The sequence below is a fragment of the Pseudonaja textilis genome, chromosome 5 (genome assembly GCF_049901715.1).
Source record: "Pseudonaja textilis isolate UNSWEBS1 chromosome 5, rPseTex1.2, whole genome shotgun sequence".
In the NCBI taxonomy this organism is placed as follows: domain Eukaryota; kingdom Metazoa; phylum Chordata; class Lepidosauria; order Squamata; family Elapidae; genus Pseudonaja; species Pseudonaja textilis.
Window position 1 is genome coordinate 53,493,798 of NC_141994.1, and position 24,418 is coordinate 53,518,215.

The 24,418-nt window shown below is 37.6% G+C and overlaps 1 protein-coding gene across 2 annotated transcripts in view; it reads right to left on the reverse strand.

Moving 5' to 3' along the window:
• Positions 1–20,702, reverse strand: part of CHST11 (carbohydrate sulfotransferase 11) — a 173,840-nt gene extending 153,138 nt beyond the window's left edge. Inside the window, exon 1 of one of the 2 annotated variants that reach the window (XM_087934886.1) lies at positions 20,168–20,702. In XM_087934886.1, coding sequence (XP_087791012.1) covers positions 20,168–20,285 — 118 coding nt within the window. In that variant the 5' untranslated portion in view covers positions 20,286–20,702. The remainder of the gene's footprint in view (positions 1–20,167) is intronic. The other variant, XM_026726750.2, reaches the window with a different exon arrangement.
• Between the last annotated feature and the right edge of the window lie 3,716 nt (positions 20,703–24,418).

A 24,418-nucleotide genomic window follows, 5' to 3' on the forward strand; every position in this document is an offset into this window, starting at 1 on the left:
TTCATATTTAATCTTCTAATTTCTGACATGGTTGTTGTGTTACAGATTATTAGAGAATTCTTACTCAGTTGGTATTTGCATAGTTATGTACAGAACCAAGAATTGATACAAAAGTATGCGTGCAATGATTGAATTTACAAATTCAAATTGCTGAAGCCTTTTTACATAACGATGGCAAGAGGATGAGAGAATCCAATTATGAATATTTCTGATTATATCCACACAGTTCCATTATCTACTTTGTGCCTTCTCATCACTGTGCCAAAGGGGATGAGTTTGTGAAGCTAATTAAAATCCAGCAATTATTTTTCATTCTTTTCGTTGCACTGATAACTTCATAAAAGGGTTTTCCTTCAGTGAACCAGCATTTTTGTCTACATTAAAACACCCGTTAGGCTGTTTCAAGAGAGGAACCACTAAATATTTTCAATTTCTATAACTGAAAGTGAAATTAGAGGAGTATTCCACATGGGACTTAACACAGCCATACTTTATTTACCAAGTATTCATATGGCCAAAACATCTGATAAAATCAATTCACAATTAAGTCCCATTCAGCAAATGTCCCTACAATTTAATCTAAAAACTTCTTCCTATCCTATTCAACAAGGTGTACAGCAACTTGTTCTGTATGGTTGAAATCTGCAATGGCTTACCCTGAAATTAATCACACACTGTAGCAGAAATCAGATTAATTTAAATTATTTTTTTTCTAGAAAAATAACATTAGTATGCAAATTAATATTAAAAGCACTTGTAAATGCCATCTGACACAATATATTCAAACATGCTGAATGCATGCCAGAATAATATAAGCAAGACATATTAGTTAACTATAAAGTTAACTTTATAGATGTTTTCTGTCAATTTTACCAAATATGCTTGTTAAGACATTTCAAAATGCTTTCCCCAAATTAAAGAGAAAGTTTTCCAATTTAACAATGAAATTGTATCAATATGGAATAATGACCTCCCCCAAAAAATCAAAGGACATAAATTTATCCTTCATCATATGTACCTGGGCCATATCTTGCTCTTGTTCAAACTACTGTAATCTGAAATACATCCTTTTGATTCCTCCTTTTAAAATTATTATTATTTCTTTCTTTCCTCACCATCAGCTGGCTAATGACCAGAAAATCATCAAACAAGGAAGTTACAAGTACTATAGGAAGTTCTACATGGCAGTTTCTACCATAAGAATCCTATAAGAGTTGATGTTGATGAAGACATTTTGTAAACAAGGGACAGATAATAGACACAGCTGGTGATTCAAAATGGTAAGAACATATAATTCCAAGTTGAGACTGATATATAGAGAAAGGTTCCTTGATATTGGACAACTACTTTTACATATGGTTGTGTAATTCTCTATCATAATCCATTTATCTAACTTTCTTGAGTTTTCTGCAGAAAGCAGTCTAACCACCTTATCTGGTACAAATACACGCCTATAGTAGACCATTCATGTCAAAAGCCATGTTATAGCTATACCAGCTTCCCTTCCCAGTAAAGCATTATTTCCTGCAAAAGAATCGGGGGGGTGGAGGTGGGGGCGAGGGAAATGAAGCCATGTTTTAAACATAGAAGCTCAAATATCAATGTTCAGAGTTCCAAGAAGTTGCCACACCAAAGATGCGTATGTGCAATCTGCAAATCAAATGTTTACACATGAACATCCTAATTATCAGTCACTAAATGATTAATATCCAAAACTGTTTTTTAAAAAAAGCATTCTATTTTATATCTCTATATAGATTTTTTTTTTTAATTGTAAAGAAAAAAGTCTCTAAGGTGGTATACAGCAAGTTCTGAACAGTTCTGGAGAACTGGTAGAAGAAATTTTGAGTAGTTCGGAAAACCGGCAAATATCACCTCTGACTGGCCCCGCCCCCATCTATTCTCTGTCTCCCGAGTCCCAGGTGATTGGCTGGGCCTTCTTTTGTTGCTCTGCACAGGAGAACGGAACTGGAAAGCAGGTTAGTGGGGTGGGGAGGGAATGGGGATTTTGCAGTAATCTTTTCCCAGAAGTGGGGAGGAAATGGAGATTTTATAGTAGCCATACCTACCAAGCCACACCATGCCCACCAAGCCATGCCCCCAGAACTGGTAGCAAAAAAAATTTGAATCCCACCACTGGTTTCATCCTACAAAACTGATGTCTATGTATTATTCTTAAAAGAAATTATTCATCTTAGCAACAACTAGAGCTGTTTACAAATCTCAATAATGATGTAGGAATTTTTGTTTTGCTGCTAGTGAGAAAGAGAAAGAGAGAGATATACTGTTTGCACAGCAAGTCAGAAGGACTATATAAATGTTCATTAACGAAAGAATTGAGTCTTGGATGCATTTGTTCATTACATTTCAGTGTTCATGTGCCAAGACAAACAGAAAGGCAAATATCATAATCACTTAAATAAACCCACCAAATTAAAAAAAGAAAGAAGTGATTGCTGAGTAACTACTTAGGTAATATTAGACTCCAGAATTAATTGTTTTCTGCCTCCATCCTTTATAGGATTTCGTGTATTCATTCCAAAGCAGTAGAAGCCATCTCTTCTCCTCAGTCTGAGGCTTTCTATTCATCCAGTTAAGTAAAACTAGGGCTTTACCATTAAATCTTGCCTTGATGGAACTACTGCAGAAATCTCCAACTTAACACTTTAAAAACTTTGATAAAGGACTATCTGAGCAATTTTAAACAGTGTGCCTCTAAATAGGCAGCTGTAAAAAAAAAAATCCACATCCTTGATCAAGATTAGTATCTGAACAACTAATTAAGTAAATATACAGATAATCTCTTCTCCACCATGAAACATACCACATTTCTTTCTGAATTAAAAACAACCTTTCTACCCATAAATAGGCAAAGATCCACTTGGAACATGCAGTTGATTGATAGTTGTGTCTTCTTGTCCTGTGCTCCCCTGATACACATTTTCTTTTGATGGTATGTAAGTGGCCTAGCATCTTTTGTGATAAATCATCATGAAGCATCTACGTGCTTTGAATGAAAAATAATATTACTGGTATTTCTAATTCTTGAGAAAACACGAAGAATGGCAATGTTCCAAAATGGGTAGGTCATAAAAATTTCAATATATCCTTAAGTTCATGGCACCACATTGTCTACTCAGAAATACAGACTCACTGTTACATTTCAGTATCTGACTTCATATAGTTTCTGTTTTTTCTTGCATATCTCCAACAGAATTACACAGAATATTGCTTTAGATCAGGAATCTGTCCTTGGGTATTGATTCAAGGACCATACAAGATGTACTCAGAATTTCAAAGGCCACAATCCAAAAGTGAATGTACAAGGATCCATTGTGAGAGAATTTAAGGTTTAGGAGGGGATGAATTGTTTGTCTTAAATTCTCCATTTCCCCAACTGCATAAGTACAAAAAGGAACCCAAAATGTATGTCCTCAACAAGTCTAGGGGAATTTGGAGGCCATTAAAATGGTGCGGGCAGGCTCCATGTGACTCCATTTCACTCATACCTGCTTTAGATCAGAAAGGCCTTTTCTAATTTACTCAATATTAGCTCTGATCAGAAATGCTCGGGGGAATGTTTCCTGACCAAGCTGAGGTACAAGTATCCACTGATGAGAAAAGTGGGAAACGTACATTTTTTTCTGCGATTGAACTTTATTTTCTATACATGCGTGTAAGTATCATACCATACCACACCAGACTTTCTGTCTTATAAAATATACATGTAAACCATCAAATTTTCTTAAATTTTTTCTCATAGAGAATATACAATATTAGAAATCTTAAAATACATAATTTTGGAATATGAATGAACACTTTATTTGTCCCATATTTCAAATGGGCAAAGTTACTCTCACAAATTTTTTTATTCTCCATTATTTTCTATCAAATTAAGTACAACAAATTTTCAGTGCGCTTGAACTAAACTGTCATTTTTTAATTTCAATAGCAAAGTTTAAATTCTAGGGTTTTAAATATAGCCGTGATGGGAAAACATTGGTATAGGAAATACAGTTCATTGAATTATTTTTTTAAAAAAAAGCTAATAAAGGCCTTAAGCAAATATCTCCAGTAAATAAGTAAATAAAAATATCTCCCCTCAGTCAACTATCATTTTCAAATGCCATTTCTCCACTTAGATTGGGGATTATCTTATTGATAAACATAGAGTTTGATCATATAATCTATAAATGCCTAATTATTTAATCCCAATTATAGATTATGGCAGCCATAAATCACATGAATCAGTCTATTCCAAAGATTTGCAAAGATGATTTGAGATTATAAAATAATGACATATACACTAGCACAAAATAAACCAACTCATGTCAAATAGAGTATTTCTGAAAAAAATAGAAAGCTCAAGATAATGTGCAGCACAGATTGAGGTGGAAACCCAGATTTCTTCCATTCCTGTGAACTGTAAAGAGCACCAGACACATAAATAAACCCTCCTGCCATCCTGCTAAGCTAAACAGGGTGAAGTTTAGTTAGTATTTAGATGGGAAACAACCAGGGAATTCCAGGGTTGAATGTGAAACAGAAATTAAAAAAACAACTCAGAAGAAGGCTGTGGAAAAGCCTTCTACGGCATTGCCAAGAAAACTATGTGTATGTGTGTATGTATATATGTATATGTGTATACACACACACATGCACACACACATACTGGTGAAGTTTAACTTTTTGTTATTTTGGGGAAATTATTTGGGTGTGTGTGTGTGTGTGTGTATCCCAAAATAACAAAAAATTAAACATCGCCATGGCAATACATATTACTCGGATTATTATTCAGATGAAATATATGTTTCAGTTTCTTCCTGTTAATAAAAAAGGAAAATCATGGGGGGGAGGAAATTTTAAACCCTGAAAAAAAAGTAAAAAGTAAGATATGAGCCAATTTTGACACAGTTCACCCAGAATATTAATCTTAACTACAGTGGGCACAAAGCTTCCTTGCAATTTAGAAGGGTTTTAAGAAGCATCTTTATTAATAGATAAAGGCATTTGAGGACCTACAGTAAGCTATATATTTTGCTTTACAGAAATGATAAACAATAAAATAACTGATGTTCTTAAAATTTGAAAATTAACAGAAAATTACCCTGAGTGGTTCTAGGATTTCCAATAATCCCAGATAATTTTTGCTTGTTTTGAAATTGCTCAATTAATCCAAAGCAAGTACTATTGCAAGGTATACAAAGGGGTAGTAGGGAGGAAGTACTGTGTTATTATCACAAGCAAACATTTATCCAAAGTTGCTCTCTGTGGTATAAAAATGTAGAAATTATTTCTGAAAGATGCCCTAAGTCATTTGATGCCTGACTGCAGAGTTTGGTGAACTTTTCGTAGATGCAACATAACATTATTTCCATCGCTCCTTTTAGATTCTTTAGTATTCTAAAGCAGGGGTCTCCAACCTTGGCAGCTTTAAGACTTGTGGACTTCAATTCCCAGAGTTGAACTCTGGGAGTTGAAATCCACAAATCTTAAAGTTGCCAAGGTCGGAGACCCCTGTCTTAAAGACCATAAATGGAACTATAAAACTAAATGAGTCAAGATTTCACATAATCACCAATGCTATATGTGTCTTGATTTTTTTTTTGATAGAATGTTATATAATACTCCCTTCATCTTGCTCTTTTAAACAATCAACTTTGTACTCAAGACCAAACATTCAAATTAATGAAATGGGTCATTTTTAAAAAAGGTAGCACAGGTAGCCCCAAAAGTGGTCACACTGTAATTGCAATGTCAAAGTACAGTATGTACTTTGTTACAAAATTTAAGAATAGAAGACTTGTAATCTGGTTTCACTACACACAGGCTTCTAAGATGCCAACAAAATATTTTTCTTTTGACAAGCTATTCTGATTAATTTGTATCCTTATAGAATGAAATCTCTTCATCTTTTTGAAGTCTCATCTAAACCCTAAATCATTCCTTTGTGTTTGACTTAATGGATAGACATTTCAATCTGGAACATATTGCCACTTGATCATTTTATACAGAGTGCAATTATTTAGATTCTGGCATCATTAAACTATTGCCCATTATTTTTGAATATCTAGCCTGTCTCTTTCATATGCCTTAAACCCTGGATAATGCAGGGCTTCCAGCAAAAATCCTGGAAATGATTATCACATTAACTACAGGAATAACCATAAAATATATTTGTTGGGACTAAGTGGCTGAAGATACTCAGTGCAAAATATCTAGGCAAGAATATATTGTATGCAAAAGAGCAATATATTCATCATTATTCTTCATCATTATCATGTTATTTTTCCATGAGACAATATTTGTTGTAGTACATCCAGACTTTGGTTCAAACTTCAGCGTTGTTATTCTGTGGGCTATTTATAGATTCCAACACAACCCCATACTCATTTGTATGCCAGGACAACATATTTCACTCTTAGAAAAGAGAAGGAAATGAAGTCTACACCAATGCACTTAAAGGAACTAAATTATATCATTAATTGTCCGCTGTGGATGATTTAGTGACTGCTTCTTGCTGGGTACACTGAGCCTGTAAGGAGAATATAAGGTATCCAGATTCCATGAAGCAAGCTTAAATAGATAGAGTTAACATAACTTTGTTAGAAAAATGCATTGGGGGGATTCCCTAGCAAAATTTCCTCCTAAGTCAAGAATTTGTATTGGCTAAACTGAAGGGATGGGAGGAAAACCGGAAGAAATATGAGCCTTCCACCAGCCTTAGAAGCAAAACTGAAGATGAATGGATAGGAGCCTACAACCGTGACTTGTAACATTTGTGGAATGTTTGCCCTCTTGCTGAAAAACAATATAACATATACTTGCAGCAAGCATAAGCTTGTAGTAGCACATGAAGAAAAGGTCATAATTAGGGCAGTGGGTGGCAACACTTTGAAACAGATATTGGAGATCTTATTTAATTGAAGAAAGGAAACACTATCAAAACAACAGAAGAGACAATGTTCCATAAAGAAGATAATCAAACAAAGGAACAAGCAAGCCCTGTGGACAAGAGTGATAATCAAAAGCAAGAGATATAAAAATACTTTGAACCACTAGAACTGAGCAGTAGTTTTTAGTCCCTTTCCCCCCCAAAAAGGCTTTGAAATTGTTGGTAAAGAAAAACAAACAAACAACAATATTGAAAAGACAATCGCACAATAGATTCCTGAAGGATGCAGAAATTCTGAGTATATGCAGCTCCTCTCTGCAAGAAGACAAAGCAAATATTCTTTGCAGTTGATGATTTACTACTGCAAGGAACTAAAACAAATATATGCTACCTGGATCTATTACCTCATAAGGTAAGCTGTCTGCCAGGAACAGAGAACAAAGATATGACAGAACAACGTAAAAGATTTATGAAGTAAACTTACGGTTATCTCTTTATGCTAATCCAAGTAAGACAAATGATGGGGCAAAATTCTTACAACTCTTATTACCATTGACTTTGAAGATCTGGGAAGGAGCTCAGAAATCTGGGAGCTAAGAGCTCATCTACTCTATTACATGGAAGAGGACTGGATAAGTAATAAAGAAGCAAATGAGTGACTTGCTATACAAATTCTAGATAATGGACTACTCATATGTCATAAGAACTGATTAAAATACTTGGGGCTAAAATGTGCCAAACTTCAACCGGCTTCAAGGGAATCTGTTAAACCATTTAATAAAAAATTAGGAAGAACACTGATTGATAATGTTCATAAACTGTGATTTATGCACTAATGCTCAGAGTATACTTCAAAGAACCGACAAAATGATCTTGAACTCCTAGTAATAATGCATATCATGGAGGTTTTGTGAGACGACTTCCATGATTGGAATACAGACTATGAGGAATACAGTCTGTTCAAAAGGAATAGCATCAATAAAAAGGGGAAAGCATCTGAGCAGAAATCTAAATAAATGAAGTTGGCAGTATTATAAAGTATATATAGTAGAATGTATACTATAAAAAAGGTATTTCAGAGATATTGATCATACCTGGCACAGGCATGAATCCAAAGATAGCAACAAAGCTCCAAATACCAGATCCAAAGCATTTCCTTTAAAACACTTTTAAGTATCAATTACTCTTTTTACTGGTACAGATAGTCCTCAAGTTATGACCGTAAGGGAGCCTGCCCATCACAATCGTAATGTGTGATAGCTGCAAAAGGGGTCACAATCAGGTGACTGACCCATTTTATGACTGTCACACTCAATCTTATGGCCTTTCTGTTAAGTGAGACACCATAGTTGTTAAGTGAAAACCACAGTCGTTAAGCAAACCAGTGGATTGCTATGGGTGCAGTTTTAACAAAAAGCAAAAGCAAATTCCCATTTTTGGCAAAACAATCATAAACACAGTCATATGATCACAGGATGCTGCAAATGGCTATAAATGTGACACAGCACCTGAAATGCAGTCACATGATTGCGGGGGCGGGGGGGGACACCATTGGAGCTTTGAATATGGCTTGTAAGTAACCCCCAGATTCTGCTGGAACACTGAACAGTCGCTAAACAATCAGTTATAAATTGAGAACTACTTATAGTTCCAGAAGGTATATTTTCCAAGATAGTTTTCCAAGATAGTTCTGGAACTATCAAGGAGAAAACCACATCTCAACCAATACTGACAGGGCAAGCTACTGGATATAAACAAACAGTAAACCCACATTCACTAGCACAGATGATCTTCCCTAGTTGGGTAATGAAACATCTTCAAGTAACAATCAAGCTCAGAGAGCACCAAAACTCCACAGTTCAGCCCTGAATTACTGTACATATATTCTCTTATCTTGATTTTGATTTCCATGTCTTTGTTATATTTTATACCCTTGTTGTGAGCCCAGCTGCATTATATAGTATAAGATAGTTGGTCATATTAATATTAAAAAAAAAAACCCAACCCTCTGAGCACCAAAGTTGCTACAGTTGGTGCATCTCCACTTTGTGCTCATTCCTGCCTTGCAAATCTGTGTCTGGAGATGGGAAGGCGTAATTAGCCACCCATTAATTTCCCTGTCTAGGCCCAGATGGTAGAGTGAAAAGGTCAGATTTAAACCAAATTGTCTACAGATTTAGCTCAAACGCTCTAAGCAGAATTTAACTTACTGTCCAAATTCAGATACTGACCCTTGCTATGCATTAGCACACCATATAAACCAGAATTCAGATAAAGAAAGAAGGCACAAATAAATGCTTAGCTTCGAGGAGGAGGGGCTTAGACAAGACAATACCACACAATAAAAAAATTAAAATGTACTCCAAATACAGTTGCAAACCAATCATATTGAATTCTTTACTAACAGATATTCATTTGAGACAGTTACAGCTTTGCTCTATGCAGCATGACATAACTGCACTTATCAATGTGATAGATTTACAATTAATCATTTCAGTAGCTGAACTGCACAAAATATACAGCCCAATTTAGTTATCAAAGAGAATCTCCTAATCACAAAAAACAATCACTTTCTCTGAGATGCAAACTATGGCCAATTCATATCTAATCACTTCACAAATATTACTTAATGCAGTTTGGTTTTTCAATCCAAACTGTGTCCCTTTGTACTCTTTCATTCAGATTGCAGTTAGATCAGTGTTTTTCCACTTTGGACACTTGAAGATATGTGGACTTCAACTCCCATGCTGGCTGTGGAATTCTGGGAATTGAAGTCGAAATATCTTCAAGAGGCCAAGATTGAGAAACACTGAACTAGATCAAAATAACCAGTATCCTAAACAGTTTCCTAAAAACTACACAATACCATAAATTGGAGATGAAATGTTCTATTAATAAATTGAAACCTAAAAAAAAGTTCAATTTGTCCTAATCAAGTCTTTGTATTAAGGCAAGAAATGTTAAAGATAATCCAACTCTATTTTGGAATGATTAATGTGCAAAGAAAATACTTTTTTATTTCCTTTGCGGTTAAGTTCACAAACCACAAATCACCCAGGCCTCAGTTGAAGCCTCATGGAAGTTATTTGCCTTCAGCTCCTTTAGCTATGAACTGAAGTTTTATCAAATCATTTTGAATAGTTAAAAAAAGCCGATAGAAACTTATGTGAAATTAAGGGGATGTAGTGTAGTGACATAATAGAGGTTGTAATATTAATTTGCTTCAGTCCTGAAAAACTGACCCTGAACAGGTCTGTTCAGAAAATAGATATACAGTATTCATTGGGATCAAGGACATACACAAAACATATTCTCGAGTTCCATTTTTATTAAGTTATGGGTTTTTATTAAGTTATTCCCCTTTTCCCTTCCCCCTCACTGTCTTCTTATTTGCTTTAGTATTTTGTATTTTATAATACCTTATAACACAAAAAATATATTCAATAATATCTACCACCATTCGACTGCAAGCTGAATCAGTGTTACATGAACACAATATTGCCAATTATGTTACAAATGATCCACAGATTCAGAAAAGTTATTCCCATGAATCAAACCCAAACCCTGGTTAACATTCACCAATGAAAACGTTCACAGTTGTGGTCACCCTGCTTAAAATCCACGGCCTTTTTCCTTATACTAGTTCAGCCATGCTCGTGTAAAACAGGCTATTTGGCTGCCCAGAACAAAATCAGATGCAAAAACAAATGGTCCAGTTACATATTTCTTAGCTTAATGCAGCATCTCAATTAATGCAATTCTACTGAATAACCTGAAATACCTGTCAACTTTTGGCATTGGCAACATTATTTGTCAGCTCTTGATGGGGCGCGATGGCTCAGCAGTTAAAGACACTGCATTTGTCAACTGGAAAGCTGACAGCTTGGGTTTGAGACCCAAACACTGTGTGACGGGGTCAGCTCCCGTTAATTGCCCCAGCTCCTGCTAACCTAGCAGCTCGAAAGCATGCAAATGCAAGTAGATAAATAGGTACCACTTAGGTGGGAAGGTAGCAGCATTCCATGAACCTTGGCAAAAGTTACGATGGCCACATGACTACAAAAGTGTCATGCACCTGTCGGCATCTGACTCGGAGGAGGAAGCCAAACAGCTGACAGGGAGTGGGAGTGTGGCTCCGTTGGCTGAAACTAGGGGATGGCAAAGTCCAGCTGGGCAGAGCAGGGAAGAGGTGGAACAAGGGAGAGGGAATTCAGAGGAAGACCCAGGCCCACCCCTCATCATCCTAGAGCATGCAGGAAGGAAAGGAGAAGAGAGCAACATGGGTTGCGTGGTTAACGGGGGAGGAAAGGGCCCTGATTCCCTTCATTAGCTGCAGCTAGGAGCAGTGTATAAAAAAGGCAAGCTTCATGCAACAAGCTGATGGGACCAAAAGTGAGGCTTATCTGTGTTCCTGGCATCTTCCCAACTGTGTGAGGTTTACTGTGCTTTCAAGTCTGAAATTCTTGCTCCTGCCCTGCCAAACTAATTACTTCAGTTTTAAGATTTTAAGTTACAGTTTGTGTGTACCTTGTTTTGGACTGAATTTTCTACAGTCAAAGGCTGTTCCTGGGAGAGTTTTTCTCCAGCCCGAAGGTAACCTGGACTTTGGTGGCAAAGTTGGAGATAACAAAGGGACTGTTCTTTATTATTTGACTGTGTTGTCTTTGTGCCACGCCCCGTGTCATCACAAGAAGTGTCTTCAGACAACGCTGGCATCCTCGGCTAAGAAATGGAGCTGAACACTACCTCCTAAGAATCAGACAAGACTAGACAAGGGAAACTTTTATTCATCACTCTAGAGCAGATCCAGAAAACTGGTTTGACAATAAGGCATATATAAGAGAACCAGATCCACAGATACTTTTTTTTATTCTGACACATTTGAAGGTAGAAGAATTAGCTATAATTTGTGGTTGAAAGTACAGAGCTTCAGGGATCATGCTGTCTTCATTAGAGCAGCCACTTATACAGCTTATCACTAACTCACCTCAGGTAGAGAACAAATATAGTTGTGAAAGAAGAGGAAAAAAGAGGAAAAGTACCTGCAGAAATGCAATCCCTAAACAGAAAGACAAGACCATAACAAGGAAAGTTTTAACCATCTGCCGTCCAGATACTTACTACCAATCATAATTCAAAATCTTTATTCCCCCTGATCTTTAAGTCAGAGTTTAAGCCCTTCGGTTAGAAGATGTCTTTCTACTTTGAAGAAAAGCATGTCACCCCTCAAAAAATTTTCCCTAGCTATGTGTATGTATGCATCTCTCTATTTTTTTAAAAAAAAATTGCATTTGATGGTTTTATGGATATATTTACCAACTAATGAAATGTTTGTGGGCAGTCTATCCAGCAATGGATTAAAAAAAAACAGTTTTCTCCTTAAGGACAGAACACAGAACTTGCTCTATTTGCAGAAAATCATTTTCCTCCTGGAACCATTGGAGGTGTACTCAGTTCATTGCAAAGGCTGTGTGATTCATTCATTAAGAGCCAGTACCCAAAACGTGTAAGGCCACCGCAACCATTTAAGACAGGAGGCTCTTTCGGGGAGAGGGAGGTGAACCAAGACAAGACATGTCATTCTACATCCAACCCTCCTTTAATTTTGTGGCAAAACAGAAGGAAGTGAAAGAAACCTTACATGATTATCTTCCACAGGCTTGCTGTTTTCAAACAACTGCTTTTAACCAAGAGCCTCTTCCCATTAGATGCAATTTGCTTTAATTCAGAAGCCAACTCCAGTCATGGAGTTGCATTTCCATGTTCCTTTTAATGTTGGGCAAAGGTTCAATTCACCAAGTCAGACTTGTATTATTTGATTGCAATTGATTCTCCCAGCAGCTGCTTCAGCCAAAGCTCTTTGCTTTTTCTCTTTAAACTCTGGGGAAATTGGATCACACCCTCAGGTTAAACTGCCTTCTTTTACAAGGTCAGACTACGCTGACTGAGATAAAGGCATGCAGTTCTTGTTCACTTATGTATGTTTAGCGAAGAATTATCAGAGCTGGCTAGAAAATATAATTTTATTTAATTCACTAATTACTTGCAACAGTGAAACAGGGTGGTTCTGTTCCCAGTAATGCACAGATCTAGATCTAGGCTGCAAAAAATATGGATGGCTATTAGATAATAGCAAGTGAATTCTCTATCACTTTGTTACCCTGTAGGAGTTTTCACAGTCTTATGTTCAAGATTTGTTTTGTTTACAAGTCTTAATTTTAGCTTAGCATATTGTACAAGTCCATTCCACTCTCTTCCGTGTGACATGGCCCTTTAGCAAACTTAGTTCATTGTGATCTGCAGGTCATGTGAACATAGCCAGCAAGAACCTAGCATATTAGTTCCACCATGTATATACTAATACACAAATTTATATTTCCAAGAATTGGTTGGTTGGTTGGTTGGCTTTGTTTTTATGAACACTGCAATTTTTTTAATTGCAAGAATAGAATGAAGATTACTTAATTCCTCAGAGAAAGGACTAAATATTTCATATTCCACGGCATTTGGATATTTCTCTGGGATTCCCTATGAAACTTATTTTAATGATGGTCATAGAATAATATCCTCCATCACATCTGAAAGTAGCACATCACCGCCTTCCAACTTATGGGAATGACTGCAAGAGCCTTGGAATTAATAACAGTCCTCAACTTTTAGCATCTGCTGTTACATGGCTCAGATTAAATACAGTAATTGGGCTCATACAATAAACTAAGCCAAAACCAAATAAAAACAAAGCCAAAACCAAATAAACCACTTTAGCATACTGCATAAACTGGCCAGTATAGTAATAAATTATAATTAATGGTTTAGTGTGTTACATAAACACAGCTGAGTTTATTTAATAAACTATTTTTAAACAAAACAAAAGTTTAGCATTTTGTGTGAATCAGGTTGATGTCTTGAGAATTAGGAGTATTAAAAAGTAAGAGTTTAAAGAGTTTTAAAGTGCACTCTTATACAAATAGGTAACAATTGTCTGGAGACTAGATTTTTTTCCTCCCATAGTCCTCCAATGACAATTTGTATGACAAAGTTAGTCACTTAATACAGCTGCAGCTCCATTATCTGAACTGGATTTTGCTAAGTGAGACATTTGTAAGTGGATTTTGTCCCATTTTATGACTTTTCTTGCCACAGTGAATCTCTGCAGCTGTTAAGTTATTAACCTGGTTGTTAAGTGAATCTGGCTTCTCCACTGACTTTGCTTGTCAGAAGGTTGCAAAAGGTGATCACGGGACTGCAACCATCATAAATATGAATCAGTTGCCAAGCGTCCAAATTTTGATCACGTGACCATGGGGATGCTGCAATGGTCTTAAGTGTGAAAAATGGTCATAAGTCACTTTTTTCAGTGCCTTTGTAACTGTGAACATCATTAAATGAACGGTTGTAAATTTAGGATTACCTGTAGTTCGCAGTTATGCTGGCACTGGAATTAGGGAATGTAGATTGCTTTCTAATCTATCAGCTGTTAGTTACTTCTTCCTAGAATCTTTTTCATTTCATTTCTCATTTAAACCAACTGTTCAAGTGCTTCATCACACCTTTTTTAGGGCTTAAGATTCCTAAACAATAGTACCTAAAGACTGGGTGTTGATCTCTTTCGTATTTATAACATGTTTTCAACTATCTAAGCCCAGAATCACAATTGGCTTCTTCTAAAGAGAAAGCTTGCATTGTTGCAATGGGGAGCACTCCTTCTGCAGTAATTTTAATCATAAACGTTTTCATTCAGACTCTATGGGAGAAAGAAAAGAATAAATTTCACTGCATGTTTTGATTGCAGTGATTTTTCTTTGCCAAATGAAATGTTCACGTAAGGAAGTGGATACTGCTACTCTATATTTAACATTATCTCTCTTTTGGCTCTCACTCTGGTTTTAATTTAAAGAAAAATAATCTAGAATTAGAGGTTGATAAATGGTCAGCAACAGCATGCTGTGTTCTGTCTGCCATTTCTCTAGGATTACCCAGCCCAACTGGGAAAAAGAAATGTGTTGGTCTTTTAAAATATTAGATGACTGAATTGCTTTAGGCACAAACTACTTGAAACAAAAACTATTCCCTAAAGCTACCAATTTATACCAAGCAGAGCAAAGATAGCATTCTTCCAGGTAATCCATCATTTAAACATTGTGGGACAACTACCATGACACCCAACTGCCTAATCTTTCGCTAATGAGAAAGAGATAAACTGCTGAAGAAATCCCCTCCATTTGATTAGTCAACGTAATCATGGAGTTGTTACTTGGGCTTGCAATGTGACAAACATACTGCAAGAGAGGTGGATTCAGTGAGAGTTGTCTCAAAATAGCAAGTCAAAAAGTGGAGAAAATTTTGAGTACATAAATAGGTTATAAGATCTGAACGAAAAAAATTATGTGATGGGTAGGATCTTTATGCGATGAAGTAGCATCTTTTGGATACCAGCATGGTGACAAAATATACCAGATAAGAAATACACAGTGCAGTCATTGAGATAACTACTGATTACTTCTGTTAGTCCTTAGTAAAGGGCTGCCAAACTCCCAGCCCACGGGCCGGATGTATCATGCACTGGCCATGCCCACGCCCGGTTTAGAGAAAGGGGGGAAGTCTCAATTCATCACGTGACACTGCCGTGACAACATGAGTTTAACACCCCTGCCTTGGTTGTTTGTTTTCCATTATACTACATCATCTTGAAGTGTTAAACTGGTAACATTACTGTAGCTGAAGACCCAATGTTAGGATTATATTAAGCACCACTCTAATTACTGGGAGAAAGTATGTCCCGGTCTCATGAAGAAGTGATAACACGGCCAAAACAAAGAAGTGAGGAAGTTGGATGTTACAGTTACTAACAATCACAATATGTAAAGCAAGAACACTTGAAGTGAGATGTAAGAATTTGAGAATTTCACCCCAAGTGAAGTTAACCACTAAATAAGAGTTAACATGATATGATATGCATTTTGACAACCACTGCCAGTTGCTGCAGATTCAGTGGTATACAAATGGGAGAAAACTGTTTTCTAAGGTAGCCAAAAATCAGGAGGAGTCTGGTGGAACTTTTTGTTTAATTTTTATTAAAAGGCATACTATTTTGTGAATTACATCTCACTTCATCAGATTCACTGAGTGTCAATGGATATAGGTTTTAAATTAGGATAAGGTGGGAGAATAAAGGGGGAGGAAGACAGGTCCTAAATCATCTGTTTACATTTTACATTTATTTAGTTGCTTCAAGCAACATAAACCAGGCTCTAAATATATGGGCACTTCCAATACAGAACATCTGAATCACTTCCTAATAGTAAGTATAGAGTACATGTAATTCACTCATCCAGATAATCCAAGTGTAAATTACAGAGCAGATCATGGATTATTAAGGTCATATATATGGGTCAAGTTTAGAAAATGAAAGAAACAGCTGAACCAGCAAGTCTTGACTTGACTTGAACCTCAAGTCAGAATGTAAGATCAATATAAGTAAGAAATTCAGAACATTCCAGTTATAATATGTAAAAGAGAATCTGAAATCTATGGGAATCTATGAGAAGAAATAAGAGATTGCATGAAAACTGCATTTTTTTTTCTAAGCTGGTATACCCAGCTCAGAAAACCAGGTACTGAGAAAAGAAGAAAGAAGATAAATGGTTTCAAATTAGGCATTTGGATATGGTTAGTAATAGTATCGGGAGATTGCAAGATAAGCCAACAAAGCCGGACAAATAAAGACTGGCTATTTCCTTGAGATGATGATGAGCAAGCATAAATTCATGTATCCCGATTTAAGTGAGTGATAGTCAAGAAAAATGACTGTGTTTGGCAAAATTGAGAGAAGTAGAAGAGGAAGGCAATGGATCAAGTGATGGACAGAATCATGTCCTTGGAACTCGACAGATTATGGCCAAAGGCAAATTGAGATGTCAAGTATTGGATGCTCAAGAATCAATATGTGATAGTTGCATCTCATGTTGTAATGCTGATAGCCATCCATCCATCCATCCCATCCAATATGCATCTACAGTACATTTTAAATCTCATGCATGCTTGAGAAAGCAATATCTGATTTCAAATAGTATTGAAGGGATCTATGGTAATCTATCATGTGAATGTACATGTATCTTTCCTCATATTCAGCATATCTGACATGTTGGCCTAGTGTATCATTAAATGAATAAGTTTTTCTATGTCAAAATCTGTATGTTCCTCTTTTTGAATGTCACTTTGAAATAATCCTCTGCACATATCCAAAAGGTCTCATGTGATGCCCTGGATCCATGTGTATCAACCACTATAGTGCCATGGAACATAGGATTCATTTTTTAATGCACTGGTCCTAGATTTGACAGTGGTTCTTTTTTTATTTCTCTGGCAAACACATTTAGATTTTGAAATGTGGATACATACAAACTACCAAAACTTGGAGAGTGAACTATTCCTTATTTATTTCACCTGTGATAATAGATGTGCATAAAAATCAGTGATTTATGTAGTTACATGTTTGAGATTTAGGTTGGTTGTGCAGTGGTAGCATAATGAAGCACTGATTCATTGAACTTCTCAGTACACTGTATGAATTTGCGTCTTTTGAAAATATTTGGGAGAAGCACAATTTCTATGATTCATAAGGATTTATGTCTCAGATCCATGAGTTAGCTTTGATGTAACATTTATATAAAATTATGATAATTCTTAAGAATATGCACCTCAGAATCTTCTTCCCACAGGGTCCAAAAATTATCAGATCAGCTGAAATTCAAAAAGAAACCTATTCTATTTTGCATGCATTAGAAAAAAAAAGAATTAAAAGTTGTGATTTTGTTCTTTTTGTCTCTTGAGAAAGAAATGGGATTTATAGCTTCATGGTGATTCAGACAGATATCATGTAAAAATTTAGGAGCATCCATATTCAAGACTTTGGGGAAAGGTGGTCGCATTATGGTAATGCCAAAAATAATCAGAATGAGTATTCTGATGGCTAATTCTGTGCAGAAGGATGTGGGCTATGTTTCTGGTAAATCTCATATAGAAAGTACAAGAATCCATGCTTCAGAAACAAATTTTGAAACCGTAAATATCAGATATCTATGGAGATTCACAGTCATCCAGGTCATGATTGCCCCAAAGGTGTTTTTTAAAAGGAATTTCTTTGTTTTTTCCTTGAAGACTTTCACTTCTCATCCAAGAAGCTTCATCGGTTCTGACTGAATGGTGAATAGAAGGATTTATATTCCTTGCAGACATCTGATCATTAGCACTCTTTCTCAGAGTTGTTGAGGCCATGTGAAGGTTTATGAAGGGACAGTCCTTTCAGCAGTTCCAAGAAGGTTCCACGCCCATTTGCACTATTGAGGTGACCCTGAGGGCACAGATAAACCTCCAAATGGCCTCGACGAATCTCAAAAAGAATGCTAAAGACCAGATGACTGCAAGGAATATAAATTTTTCCATTCTCTACCATTTAGCCAGAACCGAAGAAACTTCTTGGATGAGAAGTGAAATGTCCTCAAGGAAAAACAAAAAAAGTCTAGTTGCCTTTTGAAAAAGCACGTTTGGGACATGTCAATGTTAGAATCCACCAGAATAATTATGGCTCAGTTCCCTGAGGAATGTTATGGTATGGCTTTATGTAAATGTCACCAGAAATTGTGAACTGCAGTGAGGCTCAGTGGCTCAATTCCGTGTTCTTCCACCACAGTAGGGCAAAAAACAATCTTAGGATATAAGATTGTGACGGCAGACTGACTGCTGTGCAAATCAGTAAGATCTAAGGACATCCACATTTTGCCCCATGCTGGCACCATAAATAATTGGATCTGTTATGCTTAATATGATGGTTATGACAAGGTCCCCAGGTAAAATTATAAGAATCTTTGATGAACCACATCTCAGATCCCCAATAGTTAAGGCGCCCTCTGGACAGGTGGGTATGATAAGACAACAGCTTCCTGTGGGTCTCAGGTATCCATAATTTAGATCCACATTTTGCAGGATGAGAAACTGTTGGTTCCCTGATTTTGTTGCCGATTCCATGCAAACAGCTGTGATCCATGATTTGAGTGTGGTTTCCTTATTAAAATTCTTTATAAAAACCACGCAACTCACACAAACCTGAGTTCCACATGTTTTTGTTATCACTGTGTCAAGAATTCCCACACCATGCGATGATACATGTGCTCGGCAGTTTGAGGGTGGCTTCCTTAAGGAGCATGCAAATTCACTGGCATTTTTAACAGCATAAGGAACGTATGATGTCATCGCGATTTGTTAGTACTTTTGAGGGGAATCCCATGGCCGAGTTAACAGGCTGGATTTCATGGCGCCAACTTTCCTCCAGACCTTTTTTTACCCCATCCTAAATTCGAGCCACGAGAACTTGGCAAGTAGGGCTAAGTTATAAATCCGAGGAAAAACAAAAACAAAAAGAGCCGCAGGACCAGAAACGCGAAGAAAAGTCCTTTTGGATGAGCGAGAATAACGTTTGAAGGTACCTCCAGCCGGCTAGTTGGGAAATGACTTTCAAGTGCGCTTGGCGATCGGGGCTTTATTCCAACGTCCCGATTCAATTCCTTCCAGCCACCGGGAGAGACGGTTTGCTCCCCCCACCAGCCCGACCCAAACAACAAACAAGGTGCGATCCTGCCGGCTGTTCGCCTCCCCGTGTCAGCCGCAACCCCAGGAAAGAAACCCAAAGCAGCCTTAAGAGGAGCCCTCCGCGTCCGTCCTCCTTCTCCATCCTCTCCCGGTCGCTGTCGCCGCAGCTGAGAATGAGCCATCCCCCCCACCCGCTCCACGGCCGGCAGGGCGAAGACCCGCCGCCACGGCCGCCGAGAGGATCCCGAGACTCGTCGCCTTCTTTCTTCTTGCAGAAGCAGCCACCCGCTACCGGCCGCCCTCCTTCTCCCCCCGGGACTCGATCGCAACCAGAGGAGCCTTCTAGGAGAGACCGTCCCGATCACAGCTTTCCCGCTTGTCTCCCTCCCTCCCTCCATCTCTGCTCCTCTCTCCCGCTACCTTGCTGTCTCCGTTTCACGCAGTCCTTTCCGATGCCTTCCACCTGCGTGGGCTAAGGACGCCGGGGCTGGCAGCCCTTCGCATCCACGCCAACCCACTGAAGTTCCTTCTCCCTCCTAGCCAGCCCCAGCTTAACTCCCCAGCGCGGGGAGGAGGAGGAGGAGGAGGAGGAAGGCGACACCGGCTGTACCCCCCCTCCCCTCCTCGGGTCCAACTCAAGGGTCCCCGGGGGAAGCCGGCAAGACCGAGCAGGACCGTCCTTACCTGGATGCAACATACTTTGGAAATAGAAGATGACGAGGGCGAAGGATCCCAAGCAAGTGACCAAAACCATCCGACAAATCCGGTTGATCCTCATTACTTCCAGCAGCGCCTGCTTCATGGCTTTGTCCCGGCGAGAATACTGTAGGTAGGTGGCGGGGAGGAGGGAGACCCTCACCCCGCAGGCTCTTCTTGCCCAAGAGTTGCGTGGCGCAGGAGCCCGAGCACGCGACCGCGGGGGCAAAGCCTGGGGCAACCGGCCGGCTTCTTTGGGGAAACTGGGCTGGCGCGATGCTGGCGGCGGCGGCAGCAGCGGCGGCGGCGAGAGCTCCCTCCTCCTTCCGCTGCTGCTGCTGCTGCTGCTGCTGTTGCTCCGGAGGATGCCTTGGACAGCAAGCTCGCAAGCGCCGCTTCATTTGGCTAGGAGCTAGTCCTAGCTTGGAGGCTACCATTCGACTGAGTTTGGGGGGAGACTACTGAGGAAGCCTGTGCAACCTGCAGAAGGCCCGCGTCACCTCCGAGACGGTCGCCTTGGAATACCCATTCGAGTCACCCTACTGGAGAATATGGTCGCGCCCGACGGTTTCCCAAGCCGTCTCGCCGCTTTCTTCGCGGTCCTAAAGCCTCCCGAGTCTCAGAAGGATGCAGTGCGCAGGCTGAGGTGGGTTCGTGGTCTCGGATGGTGTGGAGCATCTCCTCCTAACCCGTCTGGCCAGGTGAAAAGAGGTTTGCCTGGGCGGGGGGAGGTTCCATGCTCTGCTTTCTAAGGTACCCGGAGCTTTTGCTGTTTGAACCCGCCTGATGGTGAGTTCATCAGAGGTTCAGGAAAATGCTAGGAAAATATCATTTTTCCTAGCATTTTGGTTAGATGTAATACAGGCAGGGTGACCATATTTTCTTGTAAAAAAATGCCTGAAAAGGGAGCAAATCTGAAAGAGGTTCATAAGCATAAATGTATTTATAATTTTATTTTTAAAAAAACACTCAAGAGCACAACCAAGAACACATTCTAATAAAAATATCTAAAATTAAGCAATATATGTATTCTTTTTAAAAAGACAATTCAATTTCTATATTTTTCTCATGAATAAGAAAGACTGTCCATTAACTGATACCCATAACAAAGTTACAAGTTAAATGATCAAAATAATGGTCAAAAGTGAATTTTTGAAGAATAAATAAATCTGAAATAAAAGATTGTCCTTTATAATAAATAGAGGTATCAGCCAACTGAGGATTTTTTTTCTCTGTATATATTTCATGGCCCTGTACAAATATTTATGTAAGAATTTATTTTAAGTAGTAGGAGAGGTTTCTTCCGAGAATAAAAGGTAGATGTGGAGAAAATGAATAAATAAAATACTTAACTTGAAAATATTTTAATAAACTCTTGGTAGTCATAGCAGTCAAACTGTTGTACACATCATCAGACTAAGACATTGCATCCATTGAGATATGAAGCAACCTAAACAACAACAACAAAAGAAAAAAAATTCTCTTGGTCTTAACTAATTACAATCTGTTTTAATTTTTTTCATTCTAGATGTGTACTGCTTTGAATATTATATAGGTGGGATTGCTGAATTGAAATAAATAAACATTATCCAAGTTTTCAGTGTCCTTTTTCAATTTTGGAAGCTAAACTTTAATTGATACGAAATAAACATGATATTCAAATATCCATGAGGGAAGGAGGCATTGTTCAGCAAAGGAGGACATCTGAATTTCAACAGATAAATTTCTAATTTAGGATAGGAAATATGTGAACACTGTGTGGTAAGACCTAAAATACGGTTAACACTTTTTTTTAAAGGAACTCATAGCCCCCAGTCTAAATCCTTACGCTAAAGAACAATCTGGCAAACTTGGACATTACCTGATGAGAGATGCAACTCCAACTCCATCACCTTTGCATTGTCAATCCTCAACTTGTTTTTTTTTTCTAATGTAGGAAAAATTAAGAAGCTAGGTAACTGCAATTCTCCATGCAAAAAAAAGAGCTCATAGTGACAGACTAGCTTGTTATCTACAGATCCTGTCTGCAGATCTTCAGATCATTTATTAATTCTTTCTTTGTCACTTGATGTTATGACTAAAAAAAAATCCTTTAAGGATTTCTTTAAATAAATAAAGTGGAGGCCCATTTTCTGTCTGTCAACAATGTACTTTGAAAATTTATTCTAAAGACACAAGACACAACATGTTTATAGCCAGACAGGAACAAAAAGGAATAATTGTAACTTTTTGTAGCTATGATAGCACAATGGATCCTTGCGAAAAAAAATAAATCCGGACAACTTGGCTTTTTGATGTCCTAAAATCCTTAGGGAGACTTTGGATACTACACACCCTATCTGTGAAAGTAATCGATGCAATATACTGAATCAGTAAAATTTGTGCATCCCTCTGCATTGTGCAATACTGTGTTGCTATCAGCTGTAAAACAACCTCTCCTACAAAGATTATGAAAGACAAAGGCAAGTAGGAGAATTTATCCTTGATGCTCATTTCAATAGTACTAATTTATGACTAGTTCTATATGAAAAGCAAATTAAGATATCAGATCTACATGACTCGAGTGTCCAAATAAATCAAAACAGATATACATGCATTCATACAAGAGTGCATTCTTTTCTCTCTTTCCTTTTCTTTTGCCAAATTTTGATATAGCTTATTTCTCTTTTTTACACATTTCTCTTGTCTCTTCTTTCCATTGCCGCATACCAGACTAAGACATCTATTGTAGTTTGGTGTGGTTAAAATAAAACAAGTTAAAATATGGTTTTCTGAAGGAGCCAAAGCAGCTCTTTTTACTACTATTTCAACACTGCCAGCTCTAACATGCATGCAATTAATTGAGTTTGCTTTAATAGCAGGGTGCCCTATGAACTAATTCTTTCTTCGGGCCAGGAGGTTGTTCCAGTAGAAACACATGTTCACTGTTATCTCCACAATTTCCTGTATTTTATTGGCTAGAAATTACCATTTTCCTCCCCTGGTATGATATGAGCTTACTGAGTACCGAAGTCCTCTGTTTTGTCCTGTTTCATCTCTGTTAATATCAAATTGAGAAGTATACAGCCTGAAGCTATCATGCTTTGACTCATTTCATTCCATTGTTATTCAGTTTATGATGAAATCAAAATTAGTTTTCCCTGGTCCTGCTTGATTTTTCAAGCATGTGGGCTTTCTAAAGACGAAATGAGCTATTAGCCTAGAAAAAAATAAGGTACAAATAAGGACCTCTAGCCTAATGATACAAAATGTGTGGCATGCTATAAGCATCAGATTCCTGAACAGTGAAATATCTAGGATAGGCAAATATTGTTTGATGGTGTTAAATGTACTATCACAGGATGTAAGCTTTTCCAGCTAAAGCTGCCTTTTAGAAATTGACTGATGATGATTTTGTCAATGCCATCATTATTCAAGTGGTGCTCCAGACGTTTTGGGTTTGCATCCAAGCACCTATTACTGCCACTACTATTACTATTATCTCTTTAATTCATTAAACATGAATTAAACATTGAACATTTAAAAATATATCACAAATATCATTGACTTGCACTGATGGTTGATATGGATTGCTGCCAGCATCCTAAGAATCAACTAAGTATCTTCTTAAAATGTACGATATTCTGAGTAGGGCAGTTTTTTGCAGTTCCACTGGTGTTATTGCAGAAAGCTGCAATTTCTTGATGTATTTTGTAAAATTTGTGGACATGGTACCAAGTGTCCCAGTGACAATGGGTATCACTGTTACATTTTCATCCATAATTGTGTAGTTTCAATGGTGAGGTTGCAATACTTTGTGACTTTTTTCAGTTATTTTTCTTCAACTCTGGCATCTCTTGGTACAGCAATATCAATAAATTGTACGCTTTGGTTTTCGATAACTGATACCTGGTGTGTTGTGTTCCAAATGATGATCCGTCTGTATTTGAAAGTCCCACAAGATCTTCTCATTTCAACAACTTTTTCCACTTTATGTTCCCATGACTTTTTGGATATAGGTAAGAGGTATTTTTACATAATGACCAGTGGATTAATTTATCAGTGGATATTGTTGTTGCTGCTGCTGCTGTTGTTGATATTATAAACTTTTATTCATTAAACATGAAACTCAGTCAACTGAACATATAAAAAGGTATCACAAATATCATTGACTGGCTCTAATGGTTGATACAGGTTGCATCCTAGTTATCAACCAAGATTATTATTATTATTATTATTATTATTATTATTATTATTATT